Source organism: Drosophila yakuba, chromosome X (assembly GCF_016746365.2).
Source record: "Drosophila yakuba strain Tai18E2 chromosome X, Prin_Dyak_Tai18E2_2.1, whole genome shotgun sequence".
NCBI classification, from domain to species: domain Eukaryota; kingdom Metazoa; phylum Arthropoda; class Insecta; order Diptera; family Drosophilidae; genus Drosophila; species Drosophila yakuba.
Window position 1 is genome coordinate 24160838 of NC_052526.2, and position 23219 is coordinate 24184056.

The 23219-nt window shown below is 37.2% G+C and overlaps 1 protein-coding gene across 13 annotated transcripts in view; it reads left to right on the top strand.

Annotated features, from left to right (window-relative positions):
• LOC26536261 (unconventional myosin-VIIa) overlaps window positions 1-23219 on the top strand; it is an 893412-nt gene that overhangs the window by 412549 nt on the left and 457644 nt on the right. For 12 of the 13 annotated variants that reach the window (XM_039377684.2, XM_039377686.2, XM_039377690.2 and 9 more), the window contains exon 11: window positions 662-1181. In XM_039377684.2, coding sequence (XP_039233618.1) covers window positions 662-1181 — 520 coding nt within the window. Of the gene's footprint in view, window positions 1-661; window positions 1182-23219 lie in introns of those variants that run through there. The other variant, XR_005562207.2, reaches the window with a different exon arrangement.

Genomic DNA, 23219 nt, shown 5'->3' on the forward strand with positions numbered 1-23219 from the left:
AAGTGTTGTAATAAAGTGCGAAATTGAAGTCGATCCCGTGACTTTTCATTTCTGGAGGAACTTATCAGCAGCAGCCGCAACAGCAACAACAACGACGTCAGAAGTCAACTTATCTTGGACAGAAAATCCGCCCACTCCACTTCAACGAGTAACGGGTATAAAAACTCTTATGTCTGGCAGACGCAAACAATATTCACAACTGCAAAAATGCTTTAAGCGTTATTTTGTGAATTTCACCCTGTGAAATATTATTTTTCTTGCCTCCAAAAAATAAGCCTAATATCAATATCGGTTTAAAAATTATCTTATTATATCATTTTGATAAATGCAATGCTAAATCTGATTGACGGAAATTGGAAAGTTAAAGAATAAAATGTACAAAAAAAAACACTTTTTATCAAAGATGGACAAGACAGTTCTGGGCGGTTAATGGGCGTTAAAGGCGGCGTGGCATTCTTAACTTTCTAGATATTATAGTTCCCAAGATGAGAAAAGACAGACATGGCCACATAGACCGGCTAGTGATCCTGATCAAGAATATTGTATATACTTTTTTTATACGTTTCATACCTCTCAACGAATCTACGATACCCTTTGACACCACAAGGAGGATGTAAAATTAGCACGTCTATTTAATGAACCATAAATTTGTTCTTTTCAGGTATGTTCGTTGCATTAAACCTAACTTACAAAAGCGACCAAACACCTATGACAGCTCTTTAGTTCTCGATCAATTAAAATATCTTGGAGTTGTAGATATAATTCGAATAAGAAGAGAGGGATTTCCAATACATTTCAGCCATGAAGACTTTATCGTTAGATATAAATGTCTAATGAAATATAAATCATTTGAAAATCCAGAAAAATATTTAAAGAATATTTTTCAAATAAGTGGCATGCCTCCTACGGAATGGCAAATAGGAAAAACTAAAATATTTTTACGAAATGAAGTATATGAACTACTGGAGACCAATCGAAAAGATACGATTTATAAAAATGCCGTTATTATTCAAAAATACTGGAATAGATATTATTGCCAAAAATCTTTTATACGCAATAAACAGGCCGTTTTAAAAATACAGCATGCGTATAGAGGCTGGAGATTAAGAATTCGTTTTATGAGAATGCGGCGTAGTGCTATTGTCATACAAAGTCGACTACGTGGAGTTTTTGCCAGAGAGGTAAGACTATTTATAAAAATTATTTCGTATTTACTAAAACAAAAACAGTAACGTATAAATAATTCTATATGTGGGGAAAAAATATCTAATTTTTTTGGCCTTTCAGCCATGCCACTGTGGTCTGGCCCATAGGCCAAAAATAAAAAAATTAAAGTCAAAACATTGGCTAGAATTAAGTCAACTCTAACTCGGAATTGATCAAGCTACTAAATTCTATGATTGGTTTTGCTTTATTCTAACGAAACGAGAGCGAAACATAGAGCATAACATTGATTTGGCTTGGCAGCGTTACAAGTGACGGTCGCAATTAAAATATTATGACGCGTTAAAAAGAAAGTGTTTTTCAATGAAATCATTTAATATTATTAATAAATAATAATAAATAATAAATAAATAATAATAATAAATAAATAATTCGCGTGTGCTAATGTACGCTGATGATGTAAAACTATGCTTGCAATATAATGACTTTTCTCGCCATTTGGACTTACAATCCGATCTAGATCGCTTTCAAACCTGGTGCCGTGATAACGTATTAAACTTAAATGACTCTAAGTGTAAAGTTATGACCTTTTATCGTGCCAACTCAGCACGCAACTTACACTTTAAGTGGGTGCTCTTTGAACAGAATAACACATGTTGATGATCTTGGTGTTCTTCTGGACCCTAAACTTAAATTTTCAGACCATATTTCGTCTATTGTCAATAAGGCCAGGGGTGTGCTTGGTTTTATAAAACGGTGGTCAAAGGAATTTGATGATCCTTACATGACCAAAACCTTATTTATTTCTTTAGTCCGTCCGATCCTCGAGTATGGATCACCTGTTTGGAGTCCACAATATGAAGTTTACTCGGACCGCATCGAATCGGTTCAAAAGAACTTCTTACTTTTTGCCTTACGGCGCCTTAATTGGGATGCAAACCTTAGATTACCTCCCTATTCAAGTAGATTAATGTTAATTAACTTACCCTCCTTAGCTAAAAAAAATGGTTAAGACTATCGAAGATTACAGAAAATTAGTTAAAACTCTTAGTGATGATTGTGTGAAGTATCACACATATCAGCTTAAGGAAGATAGAGCATTTAGAGTCGTTGTTATGAATTTACATTTTTCTACAAATATAAATGAAATTAAAAGCGATGTAGAGTCAAAAGGTTATGTTGTTAGGAACATAAGTAATATTAAAAGCCGTGTAACCAAAACGCCACTGAACATGTTCTATGTAGATCTCGAGCCAAACAACAAAAACGGAGATATATATAAAGTAAAACACATTGGTAACGCTATTGTCAACATAGAGCCACCCCGCAAAACCAATGAAATTGTTCAATGCTATCGCTGCCAGGAATTCGGACACACAAAATCGTACTGTGCCAAAACGTACCGATGTGTAAAATGTTCTTCTCGACACCCAAGCAACCTTTACCCGAAAAATATTGATCAACCAGCAAAGGAACCACCAGGAACTTTTGTCAAAAAAATCAATAACTAATCGAAAATTTCTGAATAGCAATAAAGACCAGAGTAAAAATGACTTAGGAAACTCTCAATCTTTTGTTCCACCTAACAAACCAACATATATACATACATACATTGCTACAGGGAATAGCAAAACAAACACTTCACTAGAGAGAATAGAGCAACTTCTAGAAAAACATTCTGAACTTACTAATAATTTACTTAACATGATTATGTTACTTGTAAACAAACTATGCAAGTAAATCTAAATATCGGTATATGGAATGCCAATGGGCTTTCCAACCATGTAAATGAAATATCCATCTTTATGAAAATGAATGAAATTAACATTATGTTAATCTCAGAGACTCACTTCGCCAGCAAATCATATATCAGAGTTCTTGGATATGATATAATCAGAGCTGATCACCCGTCGGGCAGAGCTCATGGCGGCGCAGCTATTTTAATTAAACAGGGCCTAAAATTTCAAATTATGGACAGCATTAGAGAAAACGCTATGCAAGTTGCCACGGTCAAGATCAAATGTTTGCATGCGGACGTATCTGTAACAGCGATATACTTCCCCCCAAGATTTTCTCTCAAAGAAGAAGACTTTAAGAACTTTTTCCATAAACTTGGAACTCAGTTTATAGTAGGAGGCGACTTTAATGCCAAGCACCCTTGGTGGGGCTCCAGATTGATAAATCCGAAGGGAAGAGAATTGTATAAATGCATACAAAATAACAACATAACAACTCTCTCAACCGGTAAGCCAACATACTGGCCTACTGACAGTAGAAAGATACCAGACCTTATAGACTTCGTAGCATTCCTTGGTATTCCACAATCACACATGCGCATAATGGAATGCTTTGATCTAAGCTCAGACCATTCTCCAATAATAGTGAGGTACAGCACAATAGCTTATATATTGACAAAACCTTACAAAGTGATTTCTGCAAATACTGACATCAATGCGTTTAAAAGCCATCTGGAAACAAGTATCAGCTTGAATATATCGCTAAAATCAGGAGAGAAGATAGATAAAGCTGTTGAGATTCTAACAAATAAGATCCATAAAGCAAGCTTTACATCTACGAAGCATCCAGTCAGAAACTCACAACCAAATCAACTCTATCTCTCAGCTGAAATCCGAAGACAAATACAAAACAAGAGAAATTTGCGTAAAAGATGGCAAGAAACCCGTTACCCTGGTGACAAAAGATCCTATAACAAGGCTGCATCTGATCTCAAAAAACTACTGTCAACTTTAAGAAATGAATCCCTCGCTGAATATCTTAGAAACCTAGATCCTCCTTCTTGTAACCACGAACATAATTTATGGAGAGCAACCAAATATCTTAAGCGACCTGCAAAAAGAAACACAGTAGTCCGAAATAGTAATGGCGATTGGCGTAGATCTGATGATGAACAAGCCAAAGCATTTGCACAACACCTACACTCTGTATTTCAACCAAATGATATTGATAACCCGCAAACAGAGAGAGAAGTAGATAACTTTCTCGAGTCACCATGCCAAATGAGCTTGCCCATTCGTAAAATCAGTATTGATGAAGTTACATCAGAAATTAAATGGTTGAATAATAAAAAGGCTGCAGGTTCGGACAAAATTGATGGTTCAACCTTGCAGAATCTACCACCAAAGTGTACCATATACGATTTCTTACGCTTATATTTAATGCGATCTTAAGAGTTGACCACTTTCCAAGCCAATGGAAATGCGCAGAGATAATGATGATCCAAACAAGGCAGAAAATGAAGTGACATCGTACCGTCCCATTAGTTTGTTGTCAATATTCTCTAAAGTATTTGAAAAAATACTTTTAAGGAGAATGTTGCCAATATTGGACAAATTCGCTATTATTCCCGAACACCAGTTTGGATTTAGAAGAGGCCACGGAACTCCTGAGCAATGCCACAGGATTATAAATGAAATCTTATTAGCTTTTGAGAACAAAAAGTACTGCAGTGCAACATTTCTTGATGTTCAACAAGCGTTTGATCGTGTCTGGCACAATGGATTATTATATAAAATTAAAAAGTGGCTACCTGCACCATATTTCTTATTATTAAAGTCATACCTAACAAATAGACACTTTTACGTGCAACAAAAAAATGAATCCTCGTCGTTGTTTACTATAAAGGCTGGAGTCCCACAAGGCAGCGTCTTAGGGCCTGTTTTATACACCCTGTACACGGCCGATATGCCAGTTACAAATACCTGCACTGTGGCAACATAAGCTGATGATACAGCTATATTAGCTACTAGTACATCTAAAGAGGAAGCCTCACAACTTCTACAATCAGAGCTCTGCCTTATTGAAAGTTGGTTCCTGCTCTGGAAAATAAAAGTCAACGCCCTAAAATCTGCGCAAATAACTTTCACATTAAGAAGAGGTAACTGTCCAGAAGTTTTATTTAATGGATCAGCAATCCCACAAACTAACTGCATAAAGTACCTTGGCTTACATCTTGATCGCAGACTAACGTGGAAAGATTACATTTAGGCAAAGCGTCAGCAACTGAGCCTAAAAACTTTGAAAATGACCTGGTTGCTTGGCCGAAAATCGTCAACCACTCTGGAAAACAAAGTCCGTCTATATAAAGCTATACTAAAGCCCGTGTGGTCTTATGGCATACAGCTCTGGGGTACTGCCAGCAACTCAAATATTGAGATCCTACAACGATATCAATCAAAAAAACTGAGACAAATTGTTAATGCTCTATTTTATATCTCAAATGCAAATATCCATAAAGACTTAGGAATCCCTTATGTTAAAGATGAAATTAAAAAATATAGTAAAAAATATATAGATAGACTAAAAAATCATGAAAACAATTTAGCCATAAGTTTGATTAATCATAATACCAATGTTAGAAGACTTAAACGAGTTCACGTGCTCGATCTCCCTCATAGGTAGATAAAAACAAGAGAGAAAGCTATAGTCGAGTTCCCCGACTATCTGATACCCGTTACTCAGCTAGTGTAAGTGCGAAGGACAGTTTTTGGCGGTTTGTGGGCGTTAGAGTGGGCGTGGCCAAAAGTTTTTTGGCGAATAGATAGAAATTTACAAGACTAATACAAAAATGAAAAAATATCAAAACATATTTCAAAAGTGTGGGCGTGGCAGCTTTGGGCGGTTTGTGGGCGTTAGAGTGGGCGTGGCAAAAAGTTTTTTTGCAGATCGATAGAAATTTTCAAGACCAATACAAAAATGAAAAAATATTAAAACATTTTTCAAAAGTGTGGGTGTGGGAGTTTTGGGCGGTTTGTGGGCGTTAGAGTGGGCGTGGCAAAAAGTTTTTTTGCAAATCGATAGAAATTTACAACACCAATTCAAAAATGAAAAAATATTAAAACATTTTTCAAAAGTGTGGGCGTGGCAGCTTTGGGTGGTTTGTAGGCGTTAGAGTGGGCGTGGCAACATAAATCGACAAACTTGTGCTGCTTCTTTGTCCCTGGAGTCCGTATGCCTATTCTCAACATTCTAGCTTTTGTAGTTCCTGAGATCTCGACGTTCATACGGACAGACAGACGGACAGACGGACGGACAGACGGACATGGCCAAATCGACTCGGCTATTGATCCTGATCAAGAATATATATACTTTATATGGTCGGAAACGCTTCCTTCTGCCTGTTACATACTTTTCAACGAATCTAGTATACCCTTTTACTCTACGAGTAACGGGTTTAATAGTTATATAATATATGAATAGTTATATGAAATAAGGAATATGTAGTAGGGCTTAATGAATAACTACTACCTCTGTTAATTTAATTTTAATTATATAATTTACTTATTGTCAGATTAAGACAGATTGTAAAAATCTCTAATTCTGACTCTCTGCCGTTTTTAAAGCGATCAATACTAACATACTTAACGAACTCTTAGATCTTACTACTATATACATTTCCTCGTTCTTTACTGTCTTCTATATCGCGTCTATCTTCCCGCGATCGGTCGGTTGGGCGGGAGGTGTGGCCGTGGGAGTCGCGCGTTAAAAAAAAAAATTATAATAAAAAAAAATTACAAGTAAAGTATTAACTGTAACTTTTTGCAGCTTTAGAGTTTCTGACGTGTTGTTTTTAGTTTATTAAGTGATTGTGAAACCTGTGTCTTTTTAAGCATTAAATATAAAGGGAACTTATTATACCCGTTACTCGTAGAGTAAAAGGGTATACTAGATTCGTTGAAAAGTATGTAACAGGCAGAAGGAAGCGTCTATATAAAGTATATATATTCTTGATCAGGATCAAAAGTCGATCTGACCGTGTCCGTCTGACCGTCCGTCTGTCTGTCCGTCCGTATGAACGCTGAGATCTCTGGAACTACAAAAGCTAGAAAGTTGAGATTAAGCATACAGACTCTAGAGTAATAGGCGCAGCGCAAGGTAGTAGTTATTCATTAAGCCCTACTACATATTCTATATTTCATATAACTATTCATATATAACTATTAAACCCGTTACTCGTAGAGTAAAAGTGTATACTAGATTCGTTGAATAGTATGTAACAGGCAGAAGGAAGCGTCCATATAAAGTATAGAATATATATCTTAATCAGGATCAAAAGTCGATCTGACCGTGTCCGTCTGTCCGTCCTAGCAGCGCAAGTTTGTCGATTCATGTCGCCACGCCCACTCTAACGCCCACAAACCGCCCTAAGCTGCCACGCCTACACTTTTGAAAAATGTTTTGATATTTTTTTTATTTTTGTATTGGTCTTGTAAATTTCTATCGATATGGTAAAAAATTTTTTGCCACGCCCACTCTAACGCCCACAAACCGCCCGAAGCTGCCACGCCCACACTTTTGAAAAATGTTTAGATATTTTTTCATTTTTGTATTAGTCTTGAAAATTTCTATCGATTTGCCAAAAAACTTTTTGCCACTGAGTAACGGGTATCAGATAGTCGAGGAACTCAACTATAGCGTTCTCTTTTGTTTAGATTGAAAAACATAGTCAAAAAGTGCTATTTTTATACCCGTTACTCGTAGAGTAAAAGGGTATACTAGACTCGTTGAAAAGTATGTAACAGGCAGAAGGAAGCGTTTCCGACCATATAAGGTATATATATTCTTGATCAGGATCAGTAGCCGAGTCGATCTGGCCATGTCCGTCTGTCCGTCCGTCTGTCCGTCTGTCTGTCCGTATGAACGTCGAGATCTCAGGAACTACAAAAGCTAGAAAGTTGAGACTAAGCACACAGACTCCAGAGACATAGACGCAGCGCAAGTTTGTCGATTCATGTTCACGCCCACTCTAACGCCACAAACCGCCCAGAACTGCGACGCCCACACTTTGAAAATTGTTTTGATTTTTTTCATTTTGTATTGGTCTTGAAATTTCTATCTTCGCGAAAAAACTTTTTGCCACGCCCACTCTTAACGCCCACAAACCGCCCAACTGCCACGCCCACACTTTTGAAAAATGTTTTGATATTTTTTCATTTTTGTATTAGTCTTGTAAATTTCTATCTTTTCGCGAAAAAACTTTTTGCCACGCCCACTCTAACGCCCACAAACCGCCCAAAACTGCCACGCCCACACTTTTGAAAAATGTTTTGATATTTTTCCATTTTTGTATTAGTCTTGTAAATTTCTATCTTTTCGCGAAAAAACTTTTTGCCGCCCACTCTAACGCCCACAAACCGCCAAAACTGCCACGCCCGACACTTTTGAAAATTTTGATATTTTTCCATTTTGTATAGCTTGTAAATTTCTATCTTTTCGCGAAAAAACTTTTTGCCACGCCCACTCTAACGCCCACAAACCGCCAAAAACTGTCCTTCGCACTTACACTAGCTGAGTAACGGGTATCAGATAGTCGGGGAACTCGACTATAGCGTTCTCTCTTGTTTTTTTTTCAAATCGCTGCCATTTTGTGAAATTTTTTAATTTTGAAAAAAGCTTGTGTCATGGCATAGTTAACGTTCTTAAAATTTAGTAAATAAATACATTTTTTTTTGTTTCAAGTTTCTGAAGCTAGAATTTGAACTCGTCGCACCGGCAGTGGTGGATTCAACGACGCGCAAGCGGCAAATTTTTACGACAGTTTCATCCGTTTGTTTTTTTTATTTTCTTTGAATTTAAGCATTAATTAATTAAATAAAAAATGTTGATCAAATATCATGTGTAGTTTTTTTGCGGTCCATCCTTGAATAATAACCCGAAGTTTGAGCGACCCCCTTAAATGAAACGTTTCATTAATTATATATTTTTAACCTATCCTTATGTACTTTTTGTTTCTTCTGCTTTTTATCTCTAATATCTCTAATTATATTCTCTGTTTTCTATGGTTTTTACTGTATAAGGAACTAAATATACTGGATTTTACTTATGACCCGCTTCGTTTCTTAGTGTAACTTAAATCCTATTTTTAATTCAAAATCTGAAGTTTTCTTCTTGTAATTTTGTTTTCTTAGCTTTTTTAACATAGGTCTAGCTCTTTTATTACTATTTCTAATCTAAAATGTATTTCCTTAGAGTAATCTTCTTCATTATATAGTGGTTCTATTCTATATATTTTATTAAAATCTGCGAACTGTCTTGGTAATCATTCAAGGACAGTATTCATGCATGGGTGAAGGTGTTGTGTTAAAACAATAGGTAAAATATTGTATCCAAACGTCCCAATCATTTTTGTCTGAAAAATTGTATGAACGAATGTATTCATTGAATATTCTGTGACTTCGTTCTATTGTCCCTAAAGTCTGCTGATGCTATGCGGTGGATGAAGATTTTCAATCTTCATATATTTATACTAGGACTCGGCTTATTTGTATGGAGGAAAAAAAATTCGAAAATTAAAGGTCTCATGGTTTCAAATTGTTCGTTTTGGTGTAAAACTCAAATTTGTAAAGTTTTAGCCCGATGGGATAATGTTTAGAGGTGCCTTTCTCAACCAAAAGTTTGATATATGCATTTTTTGGCTAAAATGTTGTATATATACCCTTTACTTGTAGAGTAAAAGGGTATACTAGATTCGTTTAAAAGTATGTAACAGGATGAAGAAAGCGTTTCCGACCATATCCGTCTGTCCGTCCGTATGAACGCCGAGATCTCAGGAACTACAGCATACAGACTCCAGAGACAGAGAAGTAGCGCAAGCTTGTCGATTCATGTGGCCACACCCACTCTAACGCCCATAAACCGCCCAAAACTGCCACAATTTTAATAAATGGTTTGATATTTTTCCATTTTTGTATTAGTCTTGTAAATTTCTATCGATTTGCCAAAAAACTTTTTGCCACGCCCACCTCAACGCCCACAAACCGCCAAAAACTGTCAGTGTTGAAGACTTTCCTTCGCACTTTCACTAGCTGAGTAACAGGTATCAGAAAGTCGGGGAACTCGACTATATCATATTCTGATGGTGAAGAACTTTTGGGAGTACCAAAAGTAGTTCCATCCACTGGAGTTGAAATATCTCGTGCAACCTTCAACATGCTAACAGAGTGGGGAAGGCATCATATATGGTATGTGAATTATATTTACGAGCTGCTTTTGAATCAAGTGGTGCAGACAAGGATGAACATTCCGTTAAGCGCATTAATTTAGAAGTACGAGATTTGTCAACTTTTGTTTCAAAAAAATTATCTGATTTTATTACATGAAATAATATTGAATAGTATTCAATGTATCGAAATCTTTTTAGTCATAGATCCATCAAAGTGGCATGGTCACGAAGACTTTAAAAATGCTGTTCAGATTGTACGAAAATTAAAAGTTGTTAATGATATTGCAGAGCGTTGCGCAAAAATAAGGCAAGATTATAACAAGAAATTAACAACTTAAGAGCTCGAATATCAAAAATTATTACAAGTTGTCAAAGAGTATACAATAAAGTACCAATTTAGCAGTAAGAAATCACTTCAAAATTAATTAAAAATAAATTCTTATATATTTTAAATATAATTTATCATATAAAACTAAAATAAAGTTGATTAGAGCAATTTGCGACCTAAAATCGTAAATGCTAACAAAAAAAAACAGAATTTTAACAAAAGAATACAGCATTTTAGCCAAAAAATGCCTATATCAAACTTATGGTTAAGAAAGGCACCTCTAAACATTATCCGATCGGGCTTAAATTTTACAAATTTAAGTTATACACCAAACGAACAATTTGAGACCATGAGAACCTAAGAATTCGCACTTTCGCAAACAAGCCGAACCCTAATGTATATATACAAATATAAAGAAAACTCGGGAACAGGGTCGTTTGACGGACCCCACTTTAATCCGGAGCGATGAGATCTCGACGCGCTGGATCCTGGGTGTTGCTTTATATATAGTGATAGTGAACAATAAGAAAATATATACAAACAAATATAAAAAACAAGAGAGAACGCTATAGTCGAGTTCTTCGACTATCTGATACCCGTTACTCAGCTAGTGGAAGTGCGAAGGAGAGTCTTCAACACTGACAGTTTTTTGCGGTTTGTAAGCGTGGCCAAAAGTTTTTTGGCAAATAGATAGAAATTTACAAGACTAATACAAAAATGAAAAAATATCAAAACATTTTTCGAAAGTGTAGGCGTGGCAGCTTAGGGCGGTTAATGGGCGTTAGAGTGGGCGTGGCAAAAAGTTTTTTTTGCAAATCGATAGAAATTTACAAGACCAATACAAAGATGAAAAAATATTAAAACATTTTTCAAAAGTGTGGGCGTGGCAGTATTGGGCGATTTGTGGGCGTTAGAGTGGGCGTAGCAACATAAATCGATAAACTTGCGCTGCGTCTATGTCTCTATAGTCTGTGTGCTTAATATTAACCTAGCTTTAGTAGTTCCTGAGATCTCAGCGTTCATACGGACGGATTTAGAATATTTATAGAGCCCCTGTCTGAAACCAATAAGCCATCCGATCATGGCGAAAATACAAAAGCAATTTGCCCTAGAAATAAATCAGAGGAAATACTCAAACAAAAAAATTAAAATTAAAGCGAGAGGGAAATATTAGGATTATTTTTGTGGCGTCTTAGATGATGTTAGACACACACGAAGTCGCTACCAACCCTACCAATGCCTTTGACCTTTGATTGTTACCAAACACCCCATATTGTAGCCGATCAAATAATTCAAATCCCCAGGTCGCGAGAGAATTTCATCTACTCACTCATAATTGTGCGGATCAAGATATGAAGTACATAAGTATTTATTCAATAACTTTCAGAAAGCAAAACGTAAACAAAATTTCAGATGTATGGTATGATTACGTTTGCGTTGTTTAATTATTAGTTACTAATTCAAAATTAATTAAGAATAATAAGAATTAATATTTAAGTAAGATGTTGATTTTAATATACTATATAATCTGAAATTGATTCTAATGTCTAGGTCTCTAGCCCTAATGTTTGGGTCTCATAGTTGCCTTCGTTACTATTTTCCTTACATATGAATGGTTAATTAGTAAGTGCATCGTTCCTAAGCATATTCTTATCATATTAATGATCATCAGGTATCTTCATTTAGATAAAATATAACCGCAGCACAACAATTAATTTGGCGAACGGAGAAGAGAATGCGCAATATCAATTAACTAGACCACCGAGCACAATGTGGCAGCTGGTGTTCCACAAGCGTCCTCGGCCCCCTGCTCTACTGCCTATATAGCCACGACATGCCGCAGCCGGATGTAAGCCTTTACGGGAAATCAATGTTGGCCACATTTGCCGATGACGTGGACGTCACCTACAGGTCCCGATGCAAGCACGACGCAGCTGATGGCATACAGGACTTTGCAGATCGGTTCTCGGAATGGGCAAGACGTTGGAACATTGGCATCAATAGCAGTAAATCCAACAACGTCTGCTATACTTTAAAGCGAAGAACGCCACCGCCCGTCTACATTGAGGCAGCCCCTGTACCACAGCCGAACGCAGCAAAATACCTTGGAGTGCTTCTGGATCGCAGACTCACATTTGCCAAGCATGTGACCGACATTAGAACGCGCCTACGTGCTAAGGTGGCGAAGCACTACTGGCTACTTTGTCCGCGCAGTAAATTGTCACTATCCAACAAGCTGACAATCTAAAAACAGATTTTAGCTCCAAACTGGAAGTACGGGTGTCAAATCTGGGGCTTGGCATGCGACAGTCAAATCAAAAGGATCCAGGCTATACAAAATAAGGTCGCAAGACCTTGCGAAACACCACCCTGCACAGAGACCTGAAACTCGCTAAGGTATTTGACGACATAAGCCAGCACTCGAGCAGATACCATGACAGGTTGGAGCTGGCCAGCGCTCTAAACAGATCTCGCCCACTAAGGAGGCTGGATAGAAGACAACCGAGGGATCTCATTTCCCGATCTCCTGTGACAAGGGTCAGCCGAAGCTGACGCTTATCTTAATTCCTATATGTAATCTGTGATTGTTATGTAATTGTAGTAAAATCATTGTAAAATAGAAAAAGCTAACTGTAGTTAGCCGGCGCGCCCAAATGGGCTGAATTAAAAGAAAATTAATATAAACACAAAGGGGCTCCAAGATTTCCGCGTATGCCTTAATAAATAAAATTATTATTTAAAGTAAAAAAAAATTAACTAGAGACTCCATGAAACCTTTCTTAACGATCTGTATTAATCAAATTATTATCACAGTTATTTAGGCGCAAGCTTAGTTGCAATCCAGCGCATCAAAACAAAAAAAAAAAATCTCGGACGGAGCTTAAATTATCTTTATCGTCAGCCGTGGGCGATTGGATTGGGCAGTATAAAACGGACAGACCATTGATTTCTTCACTTTATATTATATATCCATTTAGATTTGTTCACTTACCCACATTCCGATCCTCGTTGAAGACCTTCACGATGACAGGTATGAAGAGCTGTTTGCATGTTTAGAGGGGGTTAACTTAAAGCGCAAGCTTGTCGATTCATGTGGCCACGCCCACTCTAAAGCCCATAAGCAGCCCAAAACTGCCACGCCCACACTTCTGAAAATTGTTTTGATATTTATACCCGTTACTCGTGGAGTAAAAGGGTATACTAGATTCGTTTAAAAGTATGTAACAGGCAGAAGGAAGCGTTTCCCACCGTATAAAGTATATATATTCTTTGTAGCGAACTACGAGTATAACTTTCCCGAGCAGATGGTAAATTGCAGTTGGGCGATCAAGCACGCGCTGGTTCCGGCTAATAATTCTCGGTAGAGTAAAGGGGGGGAATATTTGACATCGCGACTACTTGCTCGTATCGTATCACACACTTATTTATTTCGCGTGCTTTGGAATTGATCTCCACAAGAAACACTAAAGGACTATCGGACGACAGGACTAAGGACAAACAAGGACATAGCACACTCGTACGACAGCAGCTGTTAAGCTGTCGACGCCCACCCTACCTTGACCACCACTAACCATTTGACAAAACCGGTGATCCCTACAAGTATGCTACATTTTACACGACATACACCTTCCGACGCCGCATGGCACCCCTAGAGAGATTTACTCGGATTTAAACATTTTAAAATTTAATTTTTAACATGGAATAAACTTAAAAACTGGCAATGTTTTAATTGGCACAGGTTTTGACAACATATCCTAAGTGATTACCCTAACTTACAAATTTTAAACATCTAGATTTAAATTGTTAAAAGAAATTTTTGTAAATATATACATATATACATATATACATACATATAGATATGTATGTAAAATGTAAGTTTTTTGTTTGCTTAAAAAAAGGAATATTTACGCTCGGCAGGGCATTAAGAATAGGGAAAGTAGGGTATATGGGATGTGTATTTTAATTTTTAAATTTTTTCTTGTTTTTATTCTAAGATTTTAGAAAAGCGAATATTGGGGCAAGGGTAAATTTTAAACATGAGCAATTTTCATTTCCATTTTTAATTTCTTTTTTTTTTTAAATTATTATTGGTAAACAATGGACGGAAACAAGTAGCGCCGCAGTAGCTAATTATTTGATTTTTCTTCCGGCAGCTGCTTTCTCATTTAAATAAAAACATTTATATTACACACTCTGCATTTCCCACGATGAAGCGCTTCAAGTGGTTGCCTGTGAAAGAGAAATCAGCTTACACCGCCTTTTAATCCTAAGAGAGCTATTTCTTTTTGATCTGCTCTTTTGAGCCGCTCTCCTACTGCGGTACTCTTTCTTCTCTTTTTACTTCATTCTTGTGCTCACGCCAGTTTAGGCGGGCTTTTGCTTATGTGGGAAGAGGAAGGAAAATGGGATAAAGGGAGAAGGAAAGAAAAGAAAGGAATTGCCCTAAATGAATACTATTTCTCTTACAACATAACTTAAATTAATTTCCTAACATAAGGCGGAATTTATTTTTTTCTATCGGAATAACTTATGCTGATCTGCTTGTCTGGTTGCCGATCTGCTTAACAAGCAGTCGGTCAGGTGTGAAGCGGTAAAGCGGTGTAAAGTGGAATATGTATAGATGTAGATAATGTTAATATAGTGAATTCAATTAAATCATGTTTTTGCGCTTAACGGTGGCGCTGCTGACTGATGAAATCCAGAAATCCTCCTGGTCGACAATTTATGCTTCCCTAACTGGTCTCACTGGCCTCAATGGTGATTTTTTGTTTTTGAAATATAATAAACTAAAGTTAACGAAATATAAATTTTTTGATTCACTGGGTTTTCTTCTCGATCCACAAATTTGAATTTTGGTTGAATTGTCAATTTCTCTTTTTTTTTTTTGTAATTTTGAGAGACACTATATTTTATTTTTGGATAGCTCGGACGCACTTCCTTGCTCGCTGGTTTAAACTCAATTCATGCCCAGTGGCTACCGCTTCGGGTCGGGACCCCGAGTCTGAACTCCAAAAATGCAGTTGGAGAAATGTTCTTCATGACAGCCTAATTAACATTTTTTCCGACCTTACGAACAACCTAATTAAGTGCCTACTTTTAGGCCGAGATCAACGACAAGCTACCTTACATCTTGATCTGTCCGTATGAACGTCGAGATCTCAGGAAGTACGAAAGCTAGAAAGTTGAGATTAAGCATACAGACTCCAGAGACATAGACGCAGCGCATGTTTGTTGATTCATGTTGCCACAAACCGCCAAGAACTGCCATACCCACAATTTTGAAAAATGTTTTGATATATTTTCATAGTTTTATTAGTTTTGCAAATTTCTCTCGATTTGCCAAAAATATTTTTGCCACGCCCACTCTAACGCCCACAAACCGCCCAAAGCTGCCACGCCCACTTTTTTGAAAAATGTTTTGATATTTTTCCTTTTTGTATTAGTCTTGTAAAGTTCTATCGATTTGCCAAAAAACCTTTTACCACGCCCACTCTAACGACCACAAAACAACAAAAACTGTCAGTGTGGAAGACTCTCCTTCGTACTTCCACTAGCTGAGTAACGGGTATCAGGTAGTCGGGAAACTCGACTATAGCGTTCTCTCTTATTATTTCTGTAGTTTTCAGTTTAAAGTCTTATTTCGTTTGATGTTGATGTGGAGACCGGATCTGTAATGTTGCTACCCTTGTTGACTATTTTATTAATATTCCTTCTTTTCTTTGATTTATGAAGTTTTGGATTTTTCTTAGTTAGCAATGTTGGGCCTGCGTCAGCGTGAACTATTTGTTGAGTGAATCTTGCCGTTAATTTATTTCTTCTATTTTCTTTTCTGTGTATAGTTTGATTTGCGGTATCCGGGAGGGGTTCGTGTCTATCCTCGTTAAGTTTTTGTATTTAAGTTATTTTTGCCTGGTCTACTTGTTTCTTAATTTTCTTTAAGAAATGTGTTTAATTTAGTAAAAGTTTAGTTATCAAATGTAATTTTTTTATTAAAAAGATGGGTTCTTCCCGAGAAAAGTTCGAATGGAGTTTATTTAGTAGCAGAATGGACTGCGTTATTATATGTGATTAATGTTTCTGATAAAATTTCCTCGTGATTGCATTCGAGCCTATCTTTGGACTTTCGATCTATATTGATTCTATAGATTTTGGTCAGTGTGGAATGCAACCGTTCAACTGACGCGTTACTTGAAGATTGCTGAAACGAAGTAGAGTGTAAATCTATATTATATTGTGAACAAAAACTTTTGAAAAGCTTAGATTGAAATTCGGCACCATGGTCGCAAATAAGTGTTTTTGGTATCCCAAAATTTTGAATAAATTATAAAATAACCCTTTTGGTATTTATACTATCTCTGGTTGGGATCGTATAGGCTGCTGCAAATTTCGAGAACTTATCTATTATTGTAACCACGTATCGGCCGTTAATAGTATACAAGTCCGTGTGTACTATATTTAGTGGTCCATCCGGGGTTTCTGTTATTTGGTAGGCTTGTTTAGGTGGGTTTCTGTCATATTTCAAACTTTTGCATACAGTACAGTTATGAATAATCTGTTTTACTTTTTCATACATGTTTGGGAAATAGAACTCTCTTTTGAGTTTTAATGTCACTTCGTCCGCCCCTCATGTTGCGTACGAATTGTTTCTTCTTGATTGTCGATGCCTATCAGGTCTGTTAACAATATCTTGCATTTAACAAGTTTATAAGTGTTACTGTGAGCAAAATAATGCGAGTACGTCTTCTGAATTAAATTAAATATTCTGTCTGTTGTATATACTGCGCAGATATTGTTGGGTTTTAGAAAAATTTTTAATGATTTGGCTATGCTTTCTAAGTTAAACTCCGGGTTTATGATTGTCCGTCGTACTTTTTTTTTTAAAAGGGACTATTGTAAAGGACTCGGGGTTCGGCCCATTTTCCAAGGATCAATTGAAGTCTAAAATCGATAAGTGGTTTCTCTGAGATATGAATATTGTCGTTTGGTTGTTCTAATTGAAAGGTATAACCCGCTGTGCCTTCCAATGTTTCGATGTCATTGCAGTTAATTTCTACATTTATTCTGCTTAACGCATCTGCAACGACATTTTGTGAACCTTTTTTATAAACAATTTCAAACTCGTATTCTAGTAGTTTAAGTCTCCAGCGGACAAGTTTACTGCCCGGTTCTTTAAAATTCTTTAACCAAATCAGGTGTCGATGGTCCGAAAAAATTTTGAATTTTTTACCAAATAGATAGGGTCTAAAATATTTAATTGCCCAAATAATTGCCAGCATTTCCTTCTCTACTGTTCTATAATTCTGCTCGGTATCGTTCAATGTTCTGCTGGCTATATACAGGTACAGGATACAGGTTTGTCGCTTCCTAAACTGCCTTGAGACAGTACCGCTCCCATTGCTACATTGCACTATGTGGAATTTGACCTGTTTTTTTTGGCATAAATGTATTTTTTAAAGTGTTTCAAATTTTGAAATTTTTTTTTTTAACATATTAAGAATTGATCAAAGATTTATAATCTGTAACGCAAATGTTAAATTAACAGTCCACTGTTAAAATTAACAGCTGTAAAGTCAGCTGTTGCAAACACAAAGCACATGCCATCGGAGAGCTTCTTTTTTTAGTGCTTACTAAAATTAATATTTCTTGAACCACAAGGCCTAAACCCGTCAAATTTGAAATGTATACTCATTCTTGAGGTGTGTACTATGTGTTTCTACTAATATGTTGCTTAGTTCGTGCGCGTAAACTTAACAATTTGTATATTTATCAAGTGATGTTCTCGTCCAACTTTCAAAATAAAATTTCAACTTTGAATAGAGTTTTAAAAAATTGTTCAAATTTGTTTAGTAAGTGTGTTAGTCCATGCTGTAGAGTGATTAATTCCCTATTTAGAACACATAGGTTTCATTTACGAATTTTTGCGACTTTTCGCGAAAATTAAATTATTAGGTAGCAACCTCTCAATTTTCAATGCGGCCCTCCTAGTAGCGTGGCGCACGCATTGTTGGGCATATCGACGACAGTCTTCTTGAAATTAATCAAGGTAACTTATGGCATGTTTCATAACACATTTTTGCATAAATGAAAAATAAAAATAAATGAAATAAAAAGCTTTATAATACCCGGCCTGGACGGAAGGCAAGGACCGTTGAACATCATATGAAAACTACTACTGAAACGGCTCTGGCCTTATGACGAACAAAAATAAAAAATAAAATTTTCTTATTTTTCAACGTTAAAATAGATACTGAAGAATATATTGGGTAGAAAAAAAAAAAATCGTAAAGATAGGGGGGCGGGGGGCTGATGTGGGCGGTTGTTCGAAGGCGGCGATACGCCCACTTTGCCAAATTGATTGTAAAGGTGTGTATAAGAATAGACAAAAAAATTATCATCGTATCTTAAATATTTTACGAGATATTAATTTATGCCAAAAAAACAGGTCGAATTCCCCATAGTGCATTGCTAGCGTCTGTCGTCAGAATAAATTGTTTAGAAAAGTCTGGATATTGTAGGATAGGGTCATTACGTAGAAGAGTTTTGCATGTTTCGAATATATCGACGAAATTTTGGTCAATTTTAACTGTCTTCTTTTCTTTCGCGAAATCACGAATGAACTTTCTGTAGTACCCTAGCAATCCTAAAAATGATATAATTACCTTCCTTGTTTTGGGGAGTGTACAATTTTTTTTTTGCTGTTAATTTGTTTGGGCTAGGCTTAATGCCATCAGCTGATATTACATGTCCAAGGTATTCGATTTCTTTTCTTAAAAATTCTTATTTTTTAACTTGCAGCTTGAGGTTTGTAGTCTTTAGTTTGGAATAAACCTTATGTAGATCCTGTATATGCTCTTGCAGTGAAGGTGAGAAGATTATAATACCGTCTAAATATACTAAACAACATTTGCCAATTAATTCCTTAAACACATTATCCATCACTCGCTGAAAAGTTGCTGGAGCGTTTGTTAACCCGAAGGGCATTCTGGTAAATACGTAATGGCCACCTTCCGCGGAAAAAGCTGTTTTTGCCATGTATTCGGCAGCCATTTCGATTTGGTGATAGCCACTAGCCAGATCTAAAGCGGAGAAATATGTGGCCTTTCCTAGTTTATCGAGAACATCGGTAATAACTGGCATGGGATATCTTTCTTTAACTGTTTTTTCATTTAGTTTTCTGAAATCCACCACTAATCTCCACTCTTTTTTATGTTTTTATCTTGCTTTTTAGGGACCAACCAAACCGGTGCGCTCAATGGGAAATATCTATCTCTAATAATTTTCATGTCCAATAACTTTCTTATTTGGTTTTGGACTTCTGTTCTTTCGAAGTGTCCATATCTGAATGGCTTGGTGTATATGGGGATGTCATCCGTAGTTGGGATGCTATGTTTTATTGTATTGGCAAAAGCTAATTTGGTGTCTTCATCAAAAAATATGTCTTTAAATTTTGAACCAAGTTTCTTTAATTCTTTATACTCTTCCGTTTTAAGGTGTTCTAGATGTAATTGTTTAAAAAAAAATTTGTATCCGGCTTGTCTTGTATTTTTACATAATCGGAAAAATTAAATTCTATAACATTGTCTTGTTCCCATTCTTCAACAAATATTGGCGTGCTCAAGTCGATATGTTTAAAGGAATCAGAATGATTTACTACTTAGATGTATTTGATGTAATCTGTGGCCTGGTACAATCCTTCAGACGAAAACAGATCCGGAGCAATTTTTTTTTTCTGTAAGAAATGTGCCGTTTTACAAATTCAATATCATTGGAATGATCTTTACACTCCCGGGTTGTAAAACATATAATTGAGGACTCGATTTGTTTTGAAAGCAAATGGGTAAGTGAGTTAATGTCGTTCTCAATTGTGCTTTTACCAAATCAATTTCTGCTCCTATTTGCTCAAGTATATCCATGCCAATTACTCTGTCAAAAGTATTGTGAAATTTGAACTTTTTTTTTTTTCGAACTTATTGCGTTATTTATTGGATCTTCTCTTATTATGAGACTAACAATAATTATTCAAATCTTATTATATAAATTAGTTTAAGTACAATATTAAATAGTTAGAGACGGCCCTAGGATTTCTTTGCTGGGCTGGAGAATCTATGCGCTTTAGTCTGCTGTGACTACATACACGCGTGAGCGACTTCGCGAGAGGATTTTCGTGTGCGGCGAGCTTTGCTTGATGTTTACTCTTTCTCATCTGGATTTCCTCGTTGACGAGGTTTATGTTGAGGTCTCTATGAATGCTTTCGCTGCGTAGGTACCATGGTGCCCCAGTGATAGTTCGCAGAATCGCTGACTGAGCTCGCTGTATAATATCAATGTTGGTTTTGGACGCGTTTCCCCATAATTCACAGCCGTATGTCCAAATGGTTTCAGCACAGTATTGTAGAGAAGTACTTTGTATTCCAGACTAAGCGGAGAGTTGCAATTAATAAGCCAGTGAAGATTGACTGCTTTAAGCCTTAACAGCTTTTGTTATCTAGTACATTAGTCCTTCCAGCCAGACTCGGTCAAATGCTTGTGCAAAATCTAAGAATATTGCTGAGCAGTATTCCCGGTGCTCAAAAGCAGTACGAATTCCGTTTTTGATGCGATTGACCTGTTCGATCGTTCCATGATTTTTGCGAAAACCAAATTGATAGGATGGTATTATGTTTCGCATTCTTAAGTAGGGAGCTAGGTGTTTTAAAAATGCCTTTTCAAACAGTTTCGAGAGACACGATAGGTCTGTAGGATGAGGGTTGCGTTTTGTCTTTGCCTGGTTCGGGAATCATCACTATGACCGCCTTTTTCCACCTTTGGGGATAGTATCCAAGTTTCGTAATAGCGTTAAAGAGATTGCATAATATCAGAACCGCACACGGTGGGAGTTCTATGATCATTTTTGGTGTCACCAAGTCGTGTCCAGGTGATTTTTTGGGCTCAAGATCTTTTATTATAGATGCTATCTCACGTTGACTAAATGTTATTGGATTTATTGGTGGCTGGATTTTAATTGCTACAGGTAGGACAAATGAGTTGCTAGCAGTATTTGGCTGGAATACGCCTAGAAGGTGATCGGCGAATGCACTTGCTCTATCTAGTTCGCTGCGTATCCAGCTTACTGAGGGGCCTCGCAGTGGAAAGACTGTTTCTGCTGGTGGCTGAATATTTTTGTGTGCTTTCCACAAAGGGTTCTTCTTGCTGGTGGGCGATAGTTGTTCGATATATAAATGCTGGGCGTTTGCTTCCTCAAGCTTAAGTGCCCTGGTTAGTCTACGTGTTGCTATTTTTAGCTGTTCCTTAGCCTTTGGGGATCTGTGATTCTGCCATTCTCTTTTTAGTCCTTGTTTATCAAGTACTAGCTGTTCGATTTCGCGAGTTGTCTTGGTATGATTTGTCATTTTGTGTGTGTCTGGAGGGGTAGAGGCCTTGGCTGCAGCAACAAGATTTTCCTCCATCGATTCGGTCAGGCGGTCAATATCCTCATGGGTAGATACTGTTTGAGTTGGTACCATGTGAGTACAAACATATTTTGTGTACCTTGCCCAGTTGGTCCTGTTGCCTGTCAGCCTGTAGGTGTGCTCAGTTATATGTGGTTCTGCAAGTGACTTAGCCGTAATATTATTTCTAGGGATCTTTCTTATTATTGCGAAGTCAATGAGATCCGGGAGCTTATTTGGATCTGCTGGCCAGTATGTAGGCCTACCCGGAGTGACATAATCAAGCTTATTTCGTGGCTTAATGAGCGCGTTGTAAAGATGTTTACCCTTTGGGCTTAAAAGGCGTGAGCCCCAGTGCGTGTGCTTGGCATTGTAGTCACCAGCCGCTATAAATCGCTCATCGCTAAAAATTCCAAGAATTGGTCCTCAGAAACTGCAAAACGAGGTGGGCAGTAGACTGCGGCCAGAGTGACGAGGCCGATGCTAGATTGCATGCTTATGGAAGTGGATTGCAGGTAGTCCGTTTCAGTTCTATTATGAAGGTGGTGTTTGATGCGACCTCTGATAAGTATACCAGTGCCGCCATGGGCTTTTCCGTCCGGATGGTTAGTGGCGTAGAATAGGTATCCTGGAACATGGAAGTTGTGCTTGTCTGTTAGATTTGTCTCGGAGAGGAGCATGACGTCAATATTTTTTTCGGATAGGAACTGGGCAAGTTCGAGTTTATGCCGTGAAACGCCATTCGCGTTCCACATAGATATTTGAAGTGGAGACATTATGTTGATTTTGATGACACGAGAAGCTGTATCAGCATATTTTGGTTTCGCATAAGCTCTTGCATTGTGGTTTGCATGAATGTCATAAATTCTTTTAGGGTTTGCTGGAGTGAGATCATCATCGTTTCAATGCCAGTTGATATATGCTGCGTTTGATCGTTCGAAGTAGTTATTTCCTGTTCTTCCCGCGTAGTAGTTGACTTTTGTGTTATTTAATTCGCGATCTTAAGGCAGTAGCGAAGGAAACGCTAGGGGTGCCGTGTAAGAGGGGCCCGATTGTGGCGGAGTGTGACTGATGTGTGTGGCCTGAGCTCGTGTTGATTCTTCGTGTTTGTTAAGACGGTTGTTTAGTTCCTTATATACTACACAGCCACGCCAACTCGCTGTATGACTTCCACCGCAGTTGCTGCACATTTTAACAGAGCTGTCTTCCTTGTTCTTATGACAGTTCGCTGTGCTGTGGGGTTCACTACAGACTACGCAGATAGAGTTCAGTGTACAGTAAGTCTAGTGTGGCCATATTCTTGGCAGTTAGTGCACTGGGCGGTTGCGCCTGTGTGGCT